Here is a 21273-nt window from a genome sequence, read left to right as displayed (position 1 = left end):
AAAGGAGGGCAAGACCCATCAAACCCAAACTACTCCATAAAAAGAAAAAAGCAATGGTACATGAAATTTTTGGGGACTGACATTTCCACTGTATCTGTATTCCCTTGTACAACCAATGGAACATGAATTTTTTTTTGCACCCAATTTTCATTTGTCATCCCATCCCGCCAGAATCTTCCCACAAACCAAATGCAAAAGCTCTTTATGAGCTCCGAACTAATTTGCATAAGATTCCTGTGCAATTCAAGAAAGACCATCTAACAACAAAACTAAAAAAACCCACTCTGTTATATTTTTGGTCAATGCATTCAATCCTAGCACTTCATTCCTTGTCCGGAACCACAAATCATCATAAATCCAAACATTGCCCGTAACACAGTTATTGATAACATCATAAACTTATTAATCCAAGCTTGGGCATGTCATCAGGTAAATGATTAAATGAGTCTTGCCCTATGAGTAGCAATAACAAATAATGAAATGAAATAAAGAACCACATAGGAGAATGACATCCTGTGAGTATTTTGCCATAAATACATACTGGAATATACTGATAATTAAGATCATATGTCACAAGATACAGCTGAGCATTATACATTAGCAAGTCCCCGCTCAAAAAACATAAACCCCCTATGTCATCTCAACTCTCCCTAGGAAAGAAAGAAACTTTCCTCGGATTCAAAGGACATTTACAGTACTATCATAAACAGACTGTATTCTCAATTCTTAATATGCAAGAAAAGAGGCTATTGCTAAGAATGTTGTGTCAACAGATCACTGCAAGAGCCTCCAAGAGGGAGGCAGCAAATTCCATCTGGGTGTCTTCATCAATTCTTGAAAACAGAGGAACATGGATGAAGAGAGACTTGTGGCCTCTCTGTTCAGCAAATCGAAGAGAGTGGTAGTAGATGTAATTGCACACAAACACGTCAGCATCATCTGATATTGCTACATCATACCCCTTCTTATTCAAGAACTCAGCGATAGCATCAACACAGCAAGTAGTCTTTATGCATAGACAAAGATTAAATAAATAAAAATTAGAATTTTAGGTTCCATATATAACAATGCACAATTTCATATGATAAGCAAAGACCAGGTAGTCTTTTTCCCCGGATAAGAAAGATGATAGGCAGTAGTTGAATCTTAAAGGGAGGATTTGATCTCAGGTCTTAGGATGATTAGGATACAATGATCCTAGCCATCATAAAACAGTGCAAAGAGGAAAAATTTTTAGAAGAAAAAGGTATAGAGATCAAGAAGCTAACATCATCCACCATTTGAGACCATATCCTATGGCCTTCGGTCCACCATTTACATGGACCATCCAATCAATTTTTTCCACGTAATCTCATAATTTTTGAGACTTAATGGTGGTTATGGACACCACCAACACAATGAGAGCCAACAACTGACTTCCCCTTCTCTATCTCCCCATTCCTTCTTCCTTCTCTCTTCCTTTTCTCCTTTGTTGCCGGTGAACAGGAAAGCAACCAAACCAGCAGTGATCAATGGCAAGAAGAGAGAGGGGGTTATCTACGATAATCTACTTGTATTATCATGCTCATGGCATCGACCTTCTTCAACAATGGAAGGTCCTGCTGTTCAGCCAATAAGATTTCTTGACCTCCATTTATGGTCTTGCCACCCTTCCATAGTATTTTCTTGAGTTTGATCTGAAAAACATTAACCAGTTGATTGCAGAGACACAAATGAAATTGCGAAGAGAAAGAATTCCAGATCAAGGGTAGAAAGAAGAATTGGACAAGTTGGGTTCACCGGATTTCATCTGAAAGAAAGTGTGACAACACAAATCAAAATTCTCATGAGCAACAAAGCAGAAATCAGAGATATACTAACCTAGGTCAGAAATCGGCAGAGGTTTTAGTTCATGTTTCATGATCTGTAATGACTTCATATTTTTCTGTCAGAGTATCTTGGTTTTTTTTTTTTTCTGAAACACCATTCAGGTAACTCAGATCATTGATTCCAAAGAAAAAGAAATAAAAAAGATAGGGAGAAAAAGAAGGAACCAAGGAGACTAGAGGATCCTGTACCTTCCATGGCATTGAGTGTTCTTCTTTTTTGATGAATGCATTGAGTGTTCTTCTTGAAAAGCAAGTTTCGGAGCCAGAGGCATAAAATTGGTGTGTGTGTGTGTGTGTGTGTGTGTGTGTGCGTGCGTGCGTGCGTGCGTGTGTGTGTGTTCTCACACGCACAGCGCTCTGGCTTTTTGTTCGAAGGGTTTCAGGTTGGGGAAGAAGAGAAAAGAAGACAGTGAACAATCAAGTTTCAGAGCCAGAGGCATAAAATTGGAGTGTGTGTGTGTGTGTGTTTCTCTCACACACAGCGCTCTGGCTTTTTGTTCAAAGGGTTTCAGGTTGGGGAAGAAGAGAAAAGAAGACAGTGAACAATAATGGCTGTTAAGTCTCATAAAAGTCATGAGATTACATGGCAACAACTGATTGGAGGGTACATATAAATGGTGGACTGAAGGGTCTATAAGATGTGCACTCCCATCATTCAATCAGGTCAAGTAGCTATCATCATGCAATCATGTCAACTTGTAACTTAGAATATCTCCATATGGATCACAATTAGCATTTTTGCAAGCACTTGTTATATTTTCCGTAGGGAGGATTGCTTCTTCACATACGAAAATTTTGGGTATTTCTCTTGTTAATATCATTTTTTGCAGGTCAATGATATTATTATCATTAACTGAAGTAATTTTAAATTTTATAACTGAAAAGTTACATCAAGTATTTTTGTCAAAGTGCTTAGCTTCACAATCAATAAACTATCTATAAAAAAGTTTTAACACTCAAGAATTTTTGGCCAATTAATGCTTGTTATGATCCTTCATAAGTCCCACAAAAGATTCTACAAAGCTATGTTAGTAGCATGAAAGTTGAATTGAGAATTTGTGAGCAAGCATTATTTGGAAAAGTGCCACAGGGAATAGGGAGTAAATGATTAGTAGGAGAAGCAGTACTGGCACATCTTGGATCAAGAAGATCTCCAATCTTTTTTTCTAATACAATGATCAGTTCTCTATCCAGAATATGTCACCAATTTATCAATTGCAACAAGCAAGTAACAGATAATAAAACATAATATGCAACTCACCTTTCTTGTTTGGAAAGTTCCTCCATCCTCAGGAAATATTGCAAGTTTCTTACAAGATTAAAAAAAAAAAGGTTGAGTTAATAAACCATACATCCTGATAGCTTGGTTTCAACCAATTTAAGTGCAATGATATATATAAAATAAAAAAGACTCTTACCTGAGGCTGCCATCCAAGTTCATCCGGACAAAGAAAGGTAGCCTCATTTACTGCTTGCCGCTCAATAGCAAATTTCAGTGCCCCAGCATTGGCTCCAAAATGAAGCTGAATATACAGAAAAGGAGAAGCTTGAATGGTGAGAAATGTTACATCAACATTGGAGAAATGTAAGCAACCCAGTTTTTGTTTTTAATGCATTTCATTAAGCAACCTAGTATCTTTGAAATTATCAATGCTTTAATTATTCATAAATTTCAAACATGTTGAAGCAAATCTAAAGCTTTTCAATCAACGCCACATAAGTTGAATTTTTGGAAATCAAATTGATGAATGTAGACAGGCTTGATCACAACTACTCAGTTTGAGGCAAAACCAGATAATGGTACAGATTGCACAGTGCAGCTCACAACACTATTCCAAGCTTAGCAATATATACAACCAACTCTGTACCATGAATTGCAAGTCAAGTAAGGTTGATTTTACTCCCTAAAGGTTACCCTAAACTCACCCAATTGGAATGGGGTTATAATTTCAAAAAAAAAAAGTTTTGTTTTTTTTTTTGTTTTTATTTTCCTTAGCAATCAAAAATGAATCTAAATGAAGTGACTAAAATGCTATATAAAACTAAAATGAAACAATTCCATTTCATTAGAACACTAAGCTTCTTCAGACTTGAAAAGAAGGGCTGGAACTGACCCAAATGACTGGTCCATCGCTTGAAGAATTTGTAAATGGTTCAGAGCGACCTGACTCCATTAACTGATAAAGTGTGGGAAGCACCCCATGTCCAGCAGCCTCGAGAACAGTACAACTCCCAAGAATGATTCCCCCGGGCATTCCTCTTCTTTTGAGAAACTCTTTCAGGTTACTAACTATGACCTCAGTAGGATTATTGGCAACTCCATAGAATTTCTTGAATCCAGTCACATGGACTGTAATGGGAAGAGGCCCTTCTGATCCCATCTCCTTGCAGCAGACTCTAAATGCACTTCACAACATTTCTTGGTGGTATGCATATAAATATACCCATCAAACTGGAAAAAAAGTAAAACAAGGTTACTTCCTTGAATAATAGCACAAGCATAACCAATAAGAGCCAGAGAGAAATCAGACCCCTGTTTGGAGGTCGGAGATTATACAAGAAAAGTATGGAGTGAAGTTTTTTTTTTTTTTTAGGTCCATGACAAGAAGTATGCAGTAAAATTGAAGGATGAGAAAGAAAAACGATTATATGAGTCTTTTCTGTTATTATTAATATGGAAACTGACAGGCTTCGACATCCATCAAAATGGAAATTTGCAATCATACTTTCGAGTTTCAACAACTTTATCAACCAACTTATGCGACAAGCTGCTTAAGGCTAATTCAAACCTATACAAAACTTGTATGGGTTGCCCTACCTTTTTCCTTCAAACCAATACAGCCTAAAGATACACCAAACTTATCTAAATCCTACAAAATCAAGAAAAAAGTGAGCTTTACAAATTCTGAGAAGTAACTTCTGATGCTTAAGCCCTGCAATCCAGTAGACAAATAAAGGATAGCAACGTTAAAAGTGGGGGAAAAAGAGTAGTATTAGGATTAGAAAGAGCAAAAGAAAGAAAAACAACGGAACGAATAGAAATTTATGACTTATGAGAGACGATCAAACCATGGGATTGAAAATTAAAGAAGAAAAAAAAAATCACCTGTAGAACCGAAGTTGGAAAAGCCAAGGCTTCAAACCCCACAAAAACCCTGATTCTTTTTTATATGAATCGAAGAAACATGGAGCCGGTAGAAGAAGGTATAAAAGCTGCAGCTCTGAGCACGGGGGTAGGGGGTTACCGCTTCCCCTTGTTAAATGTTGTTTCAAGACCTCCAATCATCCAATGGTTTCAGTTGAAACAATCAAACCGGAAAAGACAAAAAGTAAAACTGCGTATTGGAAATCCGGGATCGACAAATCGACGACGTGCTCAGTATTATTATTATAATGTAATTTTGTGTTTAGGATAAAGTTGAGAGTTGGGAGGCTGAGTTGGAACTGGAACAGTGATTAAGAGAGCGAGCCGCCGGAGAGTGTGAGTTTTACAGTTTTACCGGTTCAGGAATAAGGAGGGGAGGGGGAGAGAAAATAACCTTCTCCCAATCTTAATTCGTAGTTCGTAGTAGGTGGCAGTTTGTCAGCTTTGCTTGCGCTTGGCAAGGTTACGTTAAGGGATACCATCGTCGGGTGGTCGATCTCCTTGGGTGCCTAACCTTGGCACTCTTAGACCATCATCCCTTGCGGGGCGGCCCTAGTTAATGGCTAGCATGATTATCAAGGTTCCTCATGGGTGCATACATGCTCATGGGAATAGTGTATGGACGACACTGCATTGCCGACACTCAAGGGAGGCTTGGCATGCAGGCCTAGCTCAAGCATGACCCTTCACCATGCCAGCCCCTTGCCCAAGTTGAGTGAGCTATCTCGTTGCCCATAGCGCACGGGTGTGTTCCGGCCCAACGGTTGCCTTTCATCATGGCACACAGGTAACCACATCATCGGCATACATGAAACCCATCACATCGACCCTTAGTCGCCTCACATCATGCCCTTCCCCCTTTAGCACGTAAGCGGTGCCTCCCATGGACCGGCCAGAGCCAGCCGAGTGACCCGGCCATGCGACTTGAGGTCATGATCAAGTGCTACTGACCTTGGTGGAGCCATCTCATCGGGCAACTCCTAGCCTCCAAGCGCACATAAGGCTTATCATGGACGCCGCACGGGTTTCTTCCGCTGTAGAACTACCCCCGTGACAAGTTGGCACGCACAAACAACACAAACACTGAACCGAACACAGAGCCACCACGGCACCACCGTGAAGAGAAGACTGAAGAGATAGATGAGATCCTTGACGTCGTCCATACCATACCATAGAGGACTTCGGCTTCAATCCAGGCAGAGTTGGTGCCCCCATCGTTCGCGCAGCATGAATACGCACCACATGTCCTTAAAACATAAAACATGTGCGTCATAAAAATGTGCGGGGTGCTTCTCTCTTGCCCATACCAAATCAAACCACGTTGCACGCTGGTTCTCGAACTCGCATACATGGACCGGGTCGCCATGTCTCTCTCTCCCCCGCAATCCCCATCCTTCCTCTCCCTCTCACTCTCACTCCCATCCAAGGTCAGGGTTCTACCTTTCAAACCGGCTAGTGACCAAAGCAACCGGCGACCGACGGCAACCTTCGTCCATATACTGGCCATGGTTCTTGATGAAGGGTGATTTGGCATGACCTAGTAAGAAGGGGACACGTAGATGCGATCTCCTCGAGGGGCGACAACCAAGCCAAACGAACCCATTTCACAACATTCGGAGCTCGAGTATCCAGCCACTTCGGCATAGAGACACCTCGATACCCATTCCAGTTTGGGACTAAAGAATCGAAGTGCCAGTTCGGCGCTAAAGAGCCAAAACGCCACATAATCAACTCCAAAGGCCTCCCCAACGGACCCCGAATTTCTCAGGATCACGATGAGACTCGTCCTAGCTCCGCCTGAATCGGAGGTAAATGATAAACCTTATCAACATATTGCTCTCCTTCAAAAACGGAACAAACCTTATCTACACAGCCCGGAGATCTCGGAGCTCTTTCGTAAGGCCCACGACTACTCCATTATATAAGGACATGAAACCTCAAGGCAAAGGTACGCGTGATTATTTTACTCATTAGCATTCAAGCACTCAAGTATTCAGCTCGCATTCATAGTATAAGTACTGACTTAAGCATCAGAGCGACCTCGCCGGGTTAGCTACCCCGAGTTCTCTGATCTACTATTCTACAGATTGGTCCAGCTCACCGCACAACTGGAGATCGGATCGTCTTCCAACTAGGAGTATTGAGATCGCGCGCCATCAATTGGTGCCGTCTGTGGGAAACGATCGAAAGGTCATCCCAACTTTAGTTGCAATTTTATTTATTTTTTTCAATTTATCCCAATGGACTCTTCCAGCAACACTGGAAAAAGTACCGAGATGAATGTCACTAGTGGGCAAGATCAGCAATCAACCTTCCCCCAAGGTCCTACGGTATGTATTGGCCAGTTTACTATTCCTCTTACAGTGTCAGGAGTCCCGTCACTGTTCGTACCGCGGGGCACTACGCAAGTGAGCATCCCACTTCCCCCAGCGGGCGCAACTTTCTCCGAGCCATCTGTGGTCCCTCCTGGAATCGGGCACTCCCAGTTCCATGACCTCGTTCAGTGCGTCCAGACAATACAGATCCAGATGCAGCAGGTCCAATAATTCCAGTAGTATCAGTAGTACTATCTGTACCAGCAGTTCCCACCACTGCAGCCGAACCAGCAGCCGATTCCACTCCGGCACCCAAAGTTGCGTCAAGGCTAGAACCCGAATCAGCCTGGAACCAGCCAGAACGTCAACCGATCCCCCCATCGGGGTGAGGGGATCTCGCAAGTACCGGTTCCTCCCAGGGGTCAGGTTTTGCCCCGTGGGAGGAGAGACGGTCAGCACACTCCTCCAGCCTCGCAAGGAAAATTTAGAAACAGGTCCGGGGATAGTCAGTTCAAAAGGGCCAATCCACCTCGGCACTCCCAGTAGGAAAATGACAGCCCACGAGGAGATAATAACCAGCCCGGAGTTTGAGGTGTGAACTCAAGGCAAGACCCCTCCGTTCCTCGTGATAGCCAGTGCGAACCCCGCAACCAAGAGAACCTAGCAAGAAGGAACCAGGATCTACCTCGCGATAATGTTCATAGTGATGCCGAAATACCAGACCAGACCGAAATCAACAGTACCAATGTCGAGCCGGTGAAGAAGCAGCAGCAGCGACGTTGCAAGACACACTACTCCTCGGCCAGAAACAATCCGCCGGTGAAGCCAGGCCAGCAAGTAGAGCAAGCCAAAGAAAGGGAAGAAGTGATCTTGGTGGCTATGAAAACTACGCCTCCATTACTTTGCCGGTCATCTCCTCTGTCTCCCAAGCTCTTGGCAACTCCGATGCCGAAAGATTTCAAGGTACCCCCGTTAGACAAGTATGACGGGTTGCTTGACCCCAACGATTGTCTGGATTCCTTCCAGTCTCAGATGCACCTAGATGGGGTTGACAAGTCTTGCATGTGTGCGGCCTTCTCCACTGCGTTTAGCGGGGTAGTCCGAACTTGGTATCGGAATCTCACGCCGGGCTCCATCAAAAGCTGGTCTCAATTTGCTGACATGTTTACTGTGCACTTCATTACCAGCAAGAAGTGCCCAAATTCGCAAGAAAACCTTCGGGATAACCAATTGCCTCTAAGTAGCCTGAGCATAGATAGCTCGGGTGCAAACCCTACGGCGTCTATCCACCTTGGCGTACAACAACGTAAGGCTAATCCCACTTGGAGTCCAGCTCGTTAGTTTGACACGTTGGGATAACCAACACTTAGAAAATTTTTAGAAATATTTTCGCACAAGAAGATTTTTGCACAAGATTTTTTGAATCATTATATTTCATTAACATAAAAATTCCGAGTACATGATTACTATAACCGGGCTCAGAGGCCCGGGACACACACTATATGGGGGGGTCCAAGAAAAGAGGCATGATTAAACATCCGATCTGCCAGAATCCCCTCCATTAGGTAGGTCAGTCTCCATGTGGTCCTCCTCCACGTCATCTCGGCCTGCCTCCCCTAACGGTCTCGCCTCGAGAAGTTTGTCATCTCTTTCTCCCTCGGAGGAGCCAGGTTCCTTGTCAACCTCCTTCGCCATTTCCTGAGTAACGGTGGACATAGAGATGGACCCGAAATCGAGCTCAAGGAACTTCTCCCGCATCAACCACTTGTAGAGCTTGAAGCCCAACCAGTACAAGCCAGAGCCATACTCGACCTGGAGGTCGTGAAACTCAGGGGACTCCTTGAACTCCTTGATGGCGCGATCTCTTTTCTGGATCCTCACTTCCTGAATGGTGGTGTCGAAGATTTCAGTACGCTCTCTGATCATCGCCTCAAGGTTTTCGTTCTCCCGGAGGAGAGCTTCCTTCTCCCCCTTGAGCTTCTTCTTCTCCTCTGTCAGCACTAGGATCAGCTCCTCTTGGCTCCGAGCTCCCTTCTTGGCTCTGAGAACTTCACCCTGAGCTAAATCGAGCTCATGGTAAAGCTTCTAAGTGTTCTCTTCGGCCTCCCGAGCTCGCTTCAGGCGGATTTCAGATTGGCAGATGAGCGAGTGGATAGCGAAGTTCACCTAAAAAATAGAAAGCAAGTGTAAGTATCACTGACAGAAGAATAAGAAAGTAAGTGAAGGGGTAGGTTACTTACCACCATACAGTAGCTAGCCGCTCTCCCTCCGAGATGACTCGTTGGCATGTCAGCCCACTCCGCGACCTCCTCAAGAAACACGACATCCTTGCTCTTAAGAAGCCCAAGCCGAGGAGTCATTATGCTCTCCTTCGCTAAGGAGGGCTGAGGCTTAGGCACCGAAGTACCTTCAGGCTTGCGAGGTTGGGTCCCCTCATCCTGGTCCTCGTCCAGGTCAACAACCAAGGGTTGGGGGCGAACTTCCTCCCCCGGGAGCTCGGCAGAGGTCGGCTCTGGCGTTGCGACCTCGGGATTAGCACGAACCGAAGAGCCAACCTCCTCTCGACGAGACCTCTTCGAGGCCTTTCTCTTCCTTCCCTTCTGAACACTCCTAAGAAGGTTAGCAATGTCAACTCCCGTCATAGCTTCTGCAAGAGAGAAGAAAAAGAGTTAGTTGCGAACTGAAGTAAGTGCAAAATGAAAAAAAGGAGAAGTAATGTGTGTGCCGAGGTGGAGGCCTACCGGGAGGACTCAGCCCAGCTCGTACAAGCTTTTCCTCGGCTAGGAAATCTTTCATTTTAAGGTTGAGGTCCCTCCAAGAGTTAATGACCACCCTAGTCTCAGCATCCAGCCTCACCCCGGGGCCCTTAATGGCCACTCGCCAGTGAGTCGGGAATGGCCATCCTTCAGGATTCCGAACAAAGAAGTACCTCCTCTTCCAGGCCGATACTTTGTTTGGGTTACCGAACAGAACCTTGAATCCAGGGCGAGGAGAGATATAATAACTCTGTCGGGTGTCCCCGCGCAGGCAAGAAGCATTCTTCTTAATGGAGCAAATCGAGCTAAAGATGTCTAGGGTAAGAGGTTGGTTATACTCGTGGAAAAGTGAGATCATGCCAACAATGGTACAAATGGAGTTTGGGTGTAGCTGGTCAATAGTGATGTTAAAGAACTTAATGATTTCTATGATGAAAGGGTGGAGCGGGAAGCGCAACCCAGCTACGAGCTACTCCTCAAAAACCGCGAGCTCGTGATGACCGTGAACCCAAGGGTATTGACCCAAAGGAATATTGAAGACAAGAGCGTTAGGGAGACGGTAACGGGCTATCAAGGACAACAATCTATCCGAGGTCATTGTGGAAGGGCCGAAGTTATCTGGATCCCGACCTCGAGAAGATGGGACCCCCTCTCTGGAGGTTGATCGCTCGACCTGAGGTTCGGGTTCCTCAAGCCGAGATGCCCAACGTTAGGTAAAGGTGTTTGTCCTAAAAGGTGTAAAGAGGAGCTTTCTAGCGAAGAGCTGGCCCCACTGGCGGGAGCCGAGGACCGCACCTTGGCACCCTCGGGCTCACTAGAATCGCTAACTAACCTATCTATGCTAGCACTAGACATATTGGATAGGAAAATGAAAAGGTAACAACTAGTGAAAGAAGAAGAACTCACCAAAAAAGACAATAACGACCTTTGGCCCTCTATCTATGCTGAAGGACTCCGACGCGATCTCAGGAGAGCTCAGTTACACGATTTATGGCGAAGGTAATGGGCCCTTTGGCCCTCTATTTATAGTCCACCACATTCGGAAATCAACGGTTGAGACCTGTACGATCCGACGGCACCCATGAAAACCGGTTGCACGCTACCCGAGGACGAAATTGGTTAAGCGCGCCCTTTGGCGTCTACGGAGTTTATAAACAGTGTGACGACCGCGCGTGCCCGAGACGTAACCTGGGTCATTTCATGGTTGAGCCAGATGGTTGAACAGGCCCGACCAACGGTTCGCCCTCCAAATCGTCTAGACTTCGTGCCAAATCCACCTAGACTCGTCATGAACTCCCTGCACCGGGTTAGGACCCCTGACATGAGGAGTGGAGGGCAATTGATGAAGGGTGATTTGGCACGACCTAGTAAGAAGGGGACACATAGACGCGATCTGCTCGAGGGGTGACAACTCAGCCAAACGAACCCATTTTGCAACATTCGGAGCTCGAGTATCCAGCCACCTCGGCATAGAGACACCTTGATACCCATTCCAGTTCGGAACTAAAGAATCGAAGTGTCGGTTCGGAGCTAAAGAGTCAAAACGCCACATAATCGACTCCAAATGCCTCCCCAACGGACCCCAAATTTCTTGGGATCACGATGAGACTCGTCCTAGCTCCGCCTGAATTGGAGGTAAACGATAAACCTTATCAACATATTGCTCTCCTTCAAAAATGGAACAAACCTTATCTACACAGCCCGGAGATCCCAAAGCTCTTTCGTAAGGCCCACAACTACTCCATTATATAAGGACATGAAACCTCAAGGCAAAGGTACGCGTGATTATTTTACTCACTAGCATTCAAGCACTCTAGTATTCAGCTCACATTTACAGTATAAATACTGACTTAAGCATTGGAGCGACCTCGCTGGTTTAGCTACCCCGGGTTCTCTGATATACTATTCTGTAGATTGGTCCAGCTCGCCGCGCAACTGGAGATCGGATCGTTTTCCAGCTAGGAGTATCTAGATCGCGCACCATCAGTTCTTCTTCTTCTTTTTTTTAATCCTTGGTTTGGCCGTTACATCCCCTAAAAACTAACGTATTCTTTTTTTATTTTTGAATTGTTCCAGAATCGGTGGAATGAACAAGGTATCAGCCATTACGGGCGGTTACGGCATTCTTAACCATTACCAGTGACGAAGAACAATAGAAGTCAGGTAATTTCCTTCTCTCTTCTTGTTGTCTTCAGCCTCACCAATGACCTGGTCTTGTTTTTCCATGTTTGGTGGAGGTGGGTGTTCATGGGTCACTGGGAAGTCAAGAGAATGGGAAAGAAACTCTGGAGGAGGTTCGCTGTCATGGAGGGCTGAGCTGCTGCTGTTGTTGGGTTGTTGGTGGGGACCCTCCACTTTGAAGTTTTGGCAATAACAATTTCAATTTTTAATAAGAGAGAGTTCCTTTTCAGTTTTCACACTAACAAAGGTAACCTGCGATCCTTTCAACAGCCCCTAATACAACAACCCTGTTTTAATTGAATCTAAGATTCTGTCTTTCAACTTTTGAACTATACTTTTTTTATATAATTTTTAGCAAGTTATTCGTTCAAAACCAAAACTTCAAAAGGAAAAAGTGTTGTGGAAGTTGATATTCATGGATATTTTCTACCTTTCTAGGTACAGAAACTGAAAAAAAAAGTGACAAGTAACGAGAGTCCTAATCTTAAGTCACAATTGCAGATAAAAATGGCTTTAGCTCATTCGTGTTTTCCACCAACTACAGTGTACAGTATAGAAATCCACATCGCAACTGGCAAGTAAATAATGCCAAATCTTCAGAATGTACATTCTCAATTTCTCATAAATTTGTTTCTTAAGCTACAAATAAAATAGAATATAACTCTATCATTGAAATGCCAAACAAATAAAAGAACCCTGCCATTGAGACTCCATGAAGCAAAAGCAAAACATATTCAACGTTTTCTTAGTTCCATCATGCTCTGTCATTGAAATGACAAAACATAAGCTTGTTTCTTAGTCCCACCGTGCTTTGTTTTCTTCTTTTTTTTTTATCTCAAAATAGAATATTTTCGGACTGATTTAATAAGAATAAGCCATTAAGATTTAAGGCTGAAGCAAGAAAACATAATATTTGTTTAAAAAAATAAAACAGAGCACGATGGAACTGACCATGGAATATTGAACGGCAAGACATAGCATGAAGAGAGAAGGGAATTACTGGACTTACCTGCTGTTCTTCGTCATCGGTAATGGTTAAGAATGCCATCACCGCCCGTAATGGCTGATACCTTGTCCTTTCCACCGTTCTGGAACGATTAAAAAATAAAAAAAGAATACATTAATTTTAAGGGGATATAACGGCCAAACCAATGATTAAAAAGAAGAAGAAGAATCGTGGCCAGTATCTGGACGAAGGTTGCACCGGTCGCCGGTTGCTTTGGTCACTAGCCGGTTGAAAGGTAGAACCCTGACCTTGGACGGGAGTGAGAGGGAGAGGGAGGATGGGGACTGCCGAGGAGAGAGAGACGTGACAGCCCTGTCCATGTATGTGAGTTCGAGAACCAGCGTGTAGTGTGGGTTCGATTCGATATGGGTGAGAGGGTGGTGAGAGGGAAGCACCTCACACGTTTTTATGATGCACACGTTTTAAGGATGTGTGGCGCGTATTCATGCTGCGCGAACGATGCGCGCATCAACTCTGTCTGGACTAAAGTCGAACTCACCATAGAGATAGGGGCCAACCAGAGAGTTTCATATTGCCAGGACCAAGTTGTCACAGGGCCAATCGGTAGGGCCCCATGCGACACTCGAATGGTTCGAGTAAGCCTAAGAAAGCAAGTAATCACACACAAAGATGGTACACAAGTTTGTGTCGAGGGGACCTCGTGCTTAACCTTTACATGGTCTTGGCACCACTCAATTATCTACCTCCCCTCAAAGAGTAGCTTAAGCTTTTAGTGCTCTGACAAAAGATTACATAAAAATACTGAAAAATCATACTACATAATTACAATAATGCCATCGGCAATCCCCCATACAAAATACACATGTAGCCCCACCCGAGACACACTAGATGACACTCTGATGGCACGTCGTGGGCATGTCAAAGGCACTTGATGGCCCGAAAAAATGGTCACTTGTGACAAAGTGGCGACGCTATACTTCACTTTAAGCCATCAAGCCATGATGTCGATGCTTGACTAGTGAGTAGTGACTGGTGGGGTCTTAGTGTCGGTCTCTCTCTCTCTCCTCTCATCCTGAATTGTGATGTCAACAAGTTGGGCGATTACTCGACTACTGATCTCATAAGACCGGATCTGCTCCTCACACCTGGCGTCTCACAAGCACGTTACATGCACATCCTACCAATATCATGCATTATTGAAAACATCTCACGTATTTATTAGTTATTATTTGATGGAAAATGTTTTCAATGCACGGTGAATGTACCTGTGAGACGCCCGTTTGTAAGGAGCAGATCCCGCTTCCTGATCTCATCACCCCATCCCAACATATATTGATTATTGATTAATGAATGAGGACGAGGAGTCATTTGTTGCTATTCATTTTTGTCACGTTGGTAGATGTTAATGTATCGATAGAATGGGATATTATTGTGGGGTATACATGTGTTTGAGTTTTCTTCCACTATCCTATTACCAAAAAAAAATGTTTTCTTCCTCTATTAGCTAGTTTTAGGGATAAATTTCCCTGAAGGCAGATAATAAATAGTATTAGAGCCTTACATTATGCCTCCCTGTTACAACTGTGCAGCGCAAGTAATGACATCGGTATTGGTAGTATTTTCGGATTAGGTGGACTAGTGTAAAGTCAAGCTGTGTTGTGGACTTGTGGGGTATATATGTGCTCGGTTCCCTTTCCCAAATCTCCTAAGGCACGTAACGTCCTCCTTCTCCCACTCAAAATATGTTAAAATGTTTTTAAGATAAATATCATATGCAAATTCATAATTTTTAATTAATAAAATAATATTCTACTATTAAAATTTTTATTTTTATAGTTCTATTAAAAGAAAATTCATTTTAAATTAATAGATTTGATAGGTTCATTTAACTCCCGTGAAGAGGGGGCACACAGTACCACTGTTTTGAAGATACAGGAGAAAGCCGTACTTGTTGCTCTTACTTACCACAAAATACATTATGATTCCTCCCCGAAAACAGTCCGGACTTCTCAATTCTCCTCCCAAGGGAAAGACTGCAGTCCCTCTGAGTTCAACTATTTTATGAACAAACACAACAAATTTACATGGGAGGAAGAAGACCAATGAAACAGAATTACATTTCAGACAAACAAGGTCATCAGCTGGTAGATGCAAGGGCCTCCAAAAGGGAGGCTGCAAACTGCATCTGAGTGTCTTCATCGATTCTTGAAAACAGAGGGACATGGACGAATAGAGACTTGTGCCCCTTTTGTTCAGCAAACCTCAGAGAGTGGTAGTAAACATAGTTGCACACAAAGCGACCTGCATCATCGGAGATTGCTACATCATAGCCCTTCTTCTTCAAGAACTTCACAATCGCATCTGTAGAACATGAAGTCTGCAAGAAACAGAAGACCAATCAGTGAATCAGATATGCAATGGATAAGGTCATTAAGCACAAGTTTTTACATGTGCTATGCCCAAACATCAACAAATATCTGTGTGCGTGTCTAGGAGAGATAAGTTGGGCGTAACACTGTGAACATACTGACCCATTTGGTAGGACTTAGCCTTATGCCTTTATCTTAGCTTGTAAGTAGCTGCCTTGGTTTAGCTTGCTTTGGAGAAGCCACTGGAGAAGGCTTCAATAGATTTGCAAGACTGGCTTACAATGATCAATTTTGGCCCTCTAGATTTTTTACCAAATGTTGCTTATAAGCTTTCTAGGCAGACCCTACCTCACAAAGCCAAAAGCTACAGCATAAAAGCCCTCCCAAACAACCACACAATCAAGGATTTTCTTTAGTTATTATACTGTTTACAGAAAAAATTTTAACTAAACAAGCATACCAGAATAGTTAGGAAAACAAACAGAAAATTGTACCTCTCTTGTTCGAGAAATTCCCCCATCCTCTGGTACTATAGGGAGTTGCTGAGAAGAAAACAAAAGGATTATGAATAATGTATGCAAAGATAATTTAATTTCTGCATCAAACAGAAGGGAGTTCATTATGGAAAATGAAGAGAGCTTTTCACCTGAGGCTGCCATCCAAGCTCATCTGGACAACGGAAAGTAGCTTCATTAACTGCCTGTCGCTCAATGGCAAACTTTATTGCACCACTATTCACCCCAAAGTGAAGCTGATAGACATAGATATTACAGAAAACTTTAAGGTTAACAATATTTGATTCACAAAGGATCAACACAAATTTGAACGGGTTGTGATAATGGGCTATAATCTTCAAACCATCATTCTTAAACTGCTTTGAACTACTAAAAACTTTAACATAGATCCCCAGGCTAGGTCAAAAGATTTTCATTGAAAAGGTTACTATGCTTGGGAAAACAATTGAAGAATATATTATAGCCATGTAATTCAGACACCCGTTTGATAAACTTTTATAAAGATAGGCTTACACGTATATGATTTGGGTCATAATTGGTACCAAAAATAAGCAAAGCTTTATCCCCACCAATCCATCTTTGAGATCTTTCCCCAACCCACCCAAAGAAGAAAAGAAACAAGCTAGCATAATGCAAGTCAAAATGTTCCAAAACCAAATTAAAATTTAAATATACATGTATAATAGATGATGTATCACATGTAATGTCCAATATATGGCACATACTCAGAAGTAAAGCACAATAATAATAGTATATACTTGGATTCGAAATATGTTGTAATTTGTTATCAAGAGGGAGCAGAAAAGGATCAGAGATCAAACTTTTGATCCCTATGTATGACAATGCTGTTAGAAAAGAAGTATACAGCACCAAAGTTGAAAATATTGATACACCCTGATATGCTCAGAACGTGCGTACTACGGGTTTGAACAACATGCTACCTTTTTTAGATTTTTTTCAAAATTTTACAGGGGGGCGGTATTAGCAAGGCCTACCTGTTAAAATACTAAAATTTTGAAAAACTTAATATTTCACGTATCGGGGGCCAGGGTGGGGCTGATACGATGCAATATGCCCCAATCCCTGGCAAAATTTTGAGCATTGTACAGCACCACCCCTGATCTTGTGGAAGAATTTAAATGAGCATACAGATCTTACTATACCCAAAGTGGGGGTCTTGGGGGAAACTATCCATACCTGATAGAACCCATCCCTCTACATAGAATTAAATAAGCATAGAATCCTAAGAGATATACCATATAGTCCTTTTATGTGTTAATAATAATCCAAAGAATAAATTACAAAGGAAAAAAATCCATGGATAAAGATGAAATATAACAACTGAAAACAAATTAGATAAAACTACATAATTTTCACCAGATTCCAAATCCAATAATCAGAACTTTCATGAACATGCTTCTTTTGCCTAGCTATCTGCCTCTACGTGCTTGGTAAATCATACATAAAATACTAGATAGATGATTAAAATCACTCGAGGATCAGCTGGAACAGTATACAGATAAGAAGGGATTAACGGATAAAAATAAATAGACAACAAAGTGAAGAGGTTGACAAGAACTGGTGGACCTGGATAAGAAAACAGAGACATTTAACAGCAGATTATTGGGTTGTAGTGACACAAGATCTACAAAAGGTGCCAAGACTGCCATATTAGCATTGCTGAAAAGAAATTTGCCTATGCTGGAGATGAGGTAGGGGATGGATGGCTTTATTCTCAAAAGTCACAACGTAATTTAATTTGGTAAATCATTTGTTAGGAATACAAAATATCCAGTATTAATCCAATATTTGTTTCATGTTGGATGGTTTTGCAATATAAACATAGCACCTCTAGCACAGATAAAGAAAGAATATTTTATTTTCCTTTTAAACTGGCCATCCATGTGCTATTTCAGACAGCCATTTCCTACAATGGATGAAGCAAATAATGTGACAAAGGGTAGACCATATCTAGCAACAAAGCAGAACAATGAGGAAGGGTTACTACTATTGCAACTCACATACAAAATGGACAGAAAAGAGGAAGTCAAACCATTCATTCAGAACCACTAGATTCATAACAAAGACCTAATGCTACTCAAGGTTCAATTCCCACTTCCAAACCTGTTATTCCCCACGTCACTATCACTACAAAAAAAAATAAGCTTTAACTCTGAAGTTGAGAATGAGACTAGTGAAATCGTCTCCACAATAGAAGAGGCGATGGTTTCACCATCTAAGAAAGAGGTATAATGAAAACTCCATTCAGGACTCAGGAGGAGAATACTCCAACTTCCGAATTTTCACCGAACCAAACTATGGATCTGATTACAACATAAAATAAATCTCTTTCTTTCATGCCTGGGGGCAGAGGTGTTTTAAAGACCAACAGGCACATAGAAACAGCATCTTATGATTGTTTTTTAATTTAATAACAAGGACTTCATATGAAATGCTCTTAGTAGATTCAAACGTAAATCAACAAGTAACGACTAACGTACTAAATTCTGAGTTTAACTGCATTCTGAACTACCTTACTAAACCCAATTAGAGAATCCAAGTAACGATTTCCTCAATAAGAAACTCCTAACCAAAACAGAGACACTTTTAAGAAAGAAAATCGGTTCCCGGCCAGACTTTACAGAATTGAATTAAAAAAAAAAAAAGGAATGTTTTGCATAATCAAAGCTTACCCATATGACTTGTTCGTTGCTCGGATGATCTGCAGATGGCTTGGAGGTACCCGATTCCAATGTCTTATAAAGCATAGGAAGAGCACCATCTCCGGCTGTCTCGAGAACAGTGCAACTGCCAAGAGTAACTCCTCCCGACAGTCCTCTTCTCTTGAAGAAATCTTTCAGATTACTAACAATCGTCTCTGTGGGATTCTCAGCAACTCCCTGGAATTTCTTGAATCCAGTTACGTGAACTGTAACGCTGAGCGGCCCTTCAGATCCCATTTCCTCAAACCACAATTGGATACAGTTCCCAATATTTGTTGAAAGTAGGAAACTCGTTAGTCTACCGAACAACTCGAACAGGATAAAATCAATACAAATATCGCTCGCCTGGTTCCCACAAATAATAACCCGCCTGAAAGTAAGACGAACGAAGGCAGATCACTGCATGCTTTAAGGAATTAAGAAAATGAAAAACGATGACAAGCTCGGGGAAGAAAACGAAAATTTTAAGCCAAAACTGACGGCTACGATCTAGGGCGTTCCAAAGAAATTAGGATGAACAGGAAATTCGCAAAAAAAAAAAAAAAAGATATTATTCCAAATCTTGAATATAAAAACACGAATATAAAAGCAAATACCTTCTAAAATCAGAAAGAAAGATAATAGAACATCAACTAACTAAATTTGATCATTTAGTAGCGGAGAAAATCGAATAACATGAATTTCGATTGGAATTAAAAACAACGAACTTCAACCCTTCAGAAAGTTGACCATGAAGCAAGACAAAATTCGAGTATTTTTACCGACGAGAGTTACATAAGAATCAAGCAAAAGAACAATTGAGTTACCTAAAACTAACAATCGTGAAAGAAAATTAAGAAGTGAAGTAGGAAAAAGGAAGGACTTACAATCTTCAAACGATCCTAGTTTTTCATAATCGAAAAAATAAAAGTTGCACAGTAGATATACCCTTTCTTTCCGCTCTCTGCCAAATTATTGCCGTCTTTATTAAGAGAAAGAAGCAGCTTCAATGGTCTCTTTATCGGCTGCTGTTAGTATATTTCGCTTATACCCCTCTCCATTTAATTTATTACGAATATGCCACTCCATGTAACAAATCCACCAATTTCTTCTGAGTCTGATTCTACTGCACGCATCTATGGACCATCCATCTAAACCGCACATCTAGCATACACGAACTCTTCATATCTTGAGATTGAGAGCTGAGACGACCGCTAGTTAGGGATCCAGTTGCGTGTTTCACAGAAGATTTTCTGTGAAATACGCACCCTCAATCATTACAGACTTACAGTTGCACCTTTAACAAAGATGCGTTTGGGTAGTAATAGGAATCCATTATTTCAAAGTGAAGATAACCAAACATTGCTACTTTGCTAGTGCGGATAAAAAAAAGGATTAATAAATTATTTATAAGTCGATTATCGACAGGTCAGGTGACTCAGGTCTACTCGATAGAACCTAATCCATCGAGTCCATTTTCTCGGTTTTGTTTCTGGTTGGACCGAAACTGGTTCTTATTTTTTCTGAACCGATTTTATAGTAAACCACCTTTTTTTTATTTTTTGTTATATATATCTTAAACTATAAATTTCATAAAAACTAAATAAATCTATACTATTATTAAAAAAGTATGAATAAAAATGTGGAAATATCTTAATTTTTTTATTTGATTTAAATCCCTAAATATAATTTAAACAACCATTTTTCTTCTCATTTAAATCCCTCTGGTTAAGCCTATATTTTTTAAAGTAAGACCTTAAGCAAAATGATTCATCAAAATCATCAAGAGAGTGTAGAGGGGCTACAAGCATATTTTGCAATAGCATGGGCGGCTTTATTGCTTGTACGTGGTCTGAAAGAGAAGTAGCATATTGGAATTCCTTTAGATTAGAAGGTCCCTGCAATTGGCAATGATAGAGAAAAGTGCAACGGCGTGTTTAGATTATCATCCAACAAGGAATTAACAACCATCTATTAACATATTAAATAAGTCTTATTTTTTAACTAGAATATCCCTTTGAATTTTGGTCATTTTAATTGTGAGGGCATAAAATGTAATTTGAACTACTTTATTTCTCCTCATTCAATTCCCTCTTATTAAGTTATTTAGTATATTAACTCCATTATTTCCATTGGAACCTATGTTTTTTTGGTAAAGAATAATTGTGTGACAAAGAAACCTATGGTTAATGTTAATATTATTTCATTGAAACCTATGGTTGATATTAATTAACCATATCAAATAAAAATAAGTATGATAAAGAATAATTGCTTTTGTTGATGATCGAAATAAAATATAAATTTAAAATTAACCCAAAATAGAGTTGTTTTCCTGTTTCGTGACAAGTCAACAATTCAACCTTTTGGATTAAATATATAAACCTTTGATTTCATAATTAAATAATAATAAAAATTAAAAAAATATAAAAACACATTAGGCACATCTTTAATAATG

At 41.3% G+C, this 21273-nt stretch overlaps 2 protein-coding genes across 8 annotated transcripts; both read right to left on the bottom strand.

The window, feature by feature from the left end:
* Nucleotides 1–522: 522 nt before the first annotated feature.
* Nucleotides 523–5247, bottom strand: LOC104591400 (uncharacterized). 4 transcript variants are annotated; one of them, XM_010250192.3, is made up of 6 exons: nucleotides 4975–5247; nucleotides 4687–4801; nucleotides 3983–4320; nucleotides 3287–3391; nucleotides 3130–3177; nucleotides 523–1006 (listed from the first exon to the last, which is right to left on the bottom strand). In XM_010250192.3, exons 3-6 carry the CDS (start codon nucleotides 4247–4249, stop codon nucleotides 767–769), a joined length of 660 nt encoding a protein of 219 aa, XP_010248494.1. In that variant the 5' UTR covers nucleotides 4250–4320; nucleotides 4687–4801; nucleotides 4975–5247; the 3' UTR covers nucleotides 523–766. The 4 variants fall into 4 exon arrangements, with proteins under 4 accessions (XP_010248494.1, XP_010248497.1, XP_010248496.1 ...); XM_010250195.3 differs by having other exon boundaries at nucleotides 4769–4801; XM_010250194.3 differs by having other exon boundaries at nucleotides 4687–4738.
* Nucleotides 5248–15153: 9906 nt separating this feature from the next.
* On the bottom strand, nucleotides 15154–19888 carry LOC104591402 (uncharacterized). 4 transcript variants are annotated; one of them, XM_010250200.3, is made up of 5 exons: nucleotides 19767–19888; nucleotides 18810–19209; nucleotides 16248–16352; nucleotides 16096–16143; nucleotides 15154–15609 (listed from the first exon to the last, which is right to left on the bottom strand). In XM_010250200.3, the coding sequence occupies exons 2-5, from the start codon at nucleotides 19074–19076 to the stop codon at nucleotides 15370–15372; spliced, it is 660 nt and encodes a 219-aa protein (XP_010248502.1). In that variant the 5' UTR covers nucleotides 19077–19209; nucleotides 19767–19888; the 3' UTR covers nucleotides 15154–15369. The 4 variants fall into 4 exon arrangements, with proteins under 4 accessions (XP_010248502.1, XP_010248498.1, XP_010248501.1 ...); XM_010250196.3 differs by having other exon boundaries at nucleotides 19706–19846; XM_010250199.3 differs by lacking the exon at nucleotides 19767–19888 and adding an exon at nucleotides 19646–19698.
* Between the last annotated feature and the right edge of the window lie 1385 nt (nucleotides 19889–21273).

Source organism: Nelumbo nucifera, chromosome 4, assembly GCF_055504915.1.
Source record: "Nelumbo nucifera cultivar China Antique chromosome 4, China Antique-T2T, whole genome shotgun sequence".
NCBI classification, from domain to species: Eukaryota; Viridiplantae; Streptophyta; class Magnoliopsida; order Proteales; family Nelumbonaceae; genus Nelumbo; species Nelumbo nucifera.
Note: the sequence above shows the minus strand (reverse complement) of the source record. Positions and strands in the feature narration are given on the sequence as shown.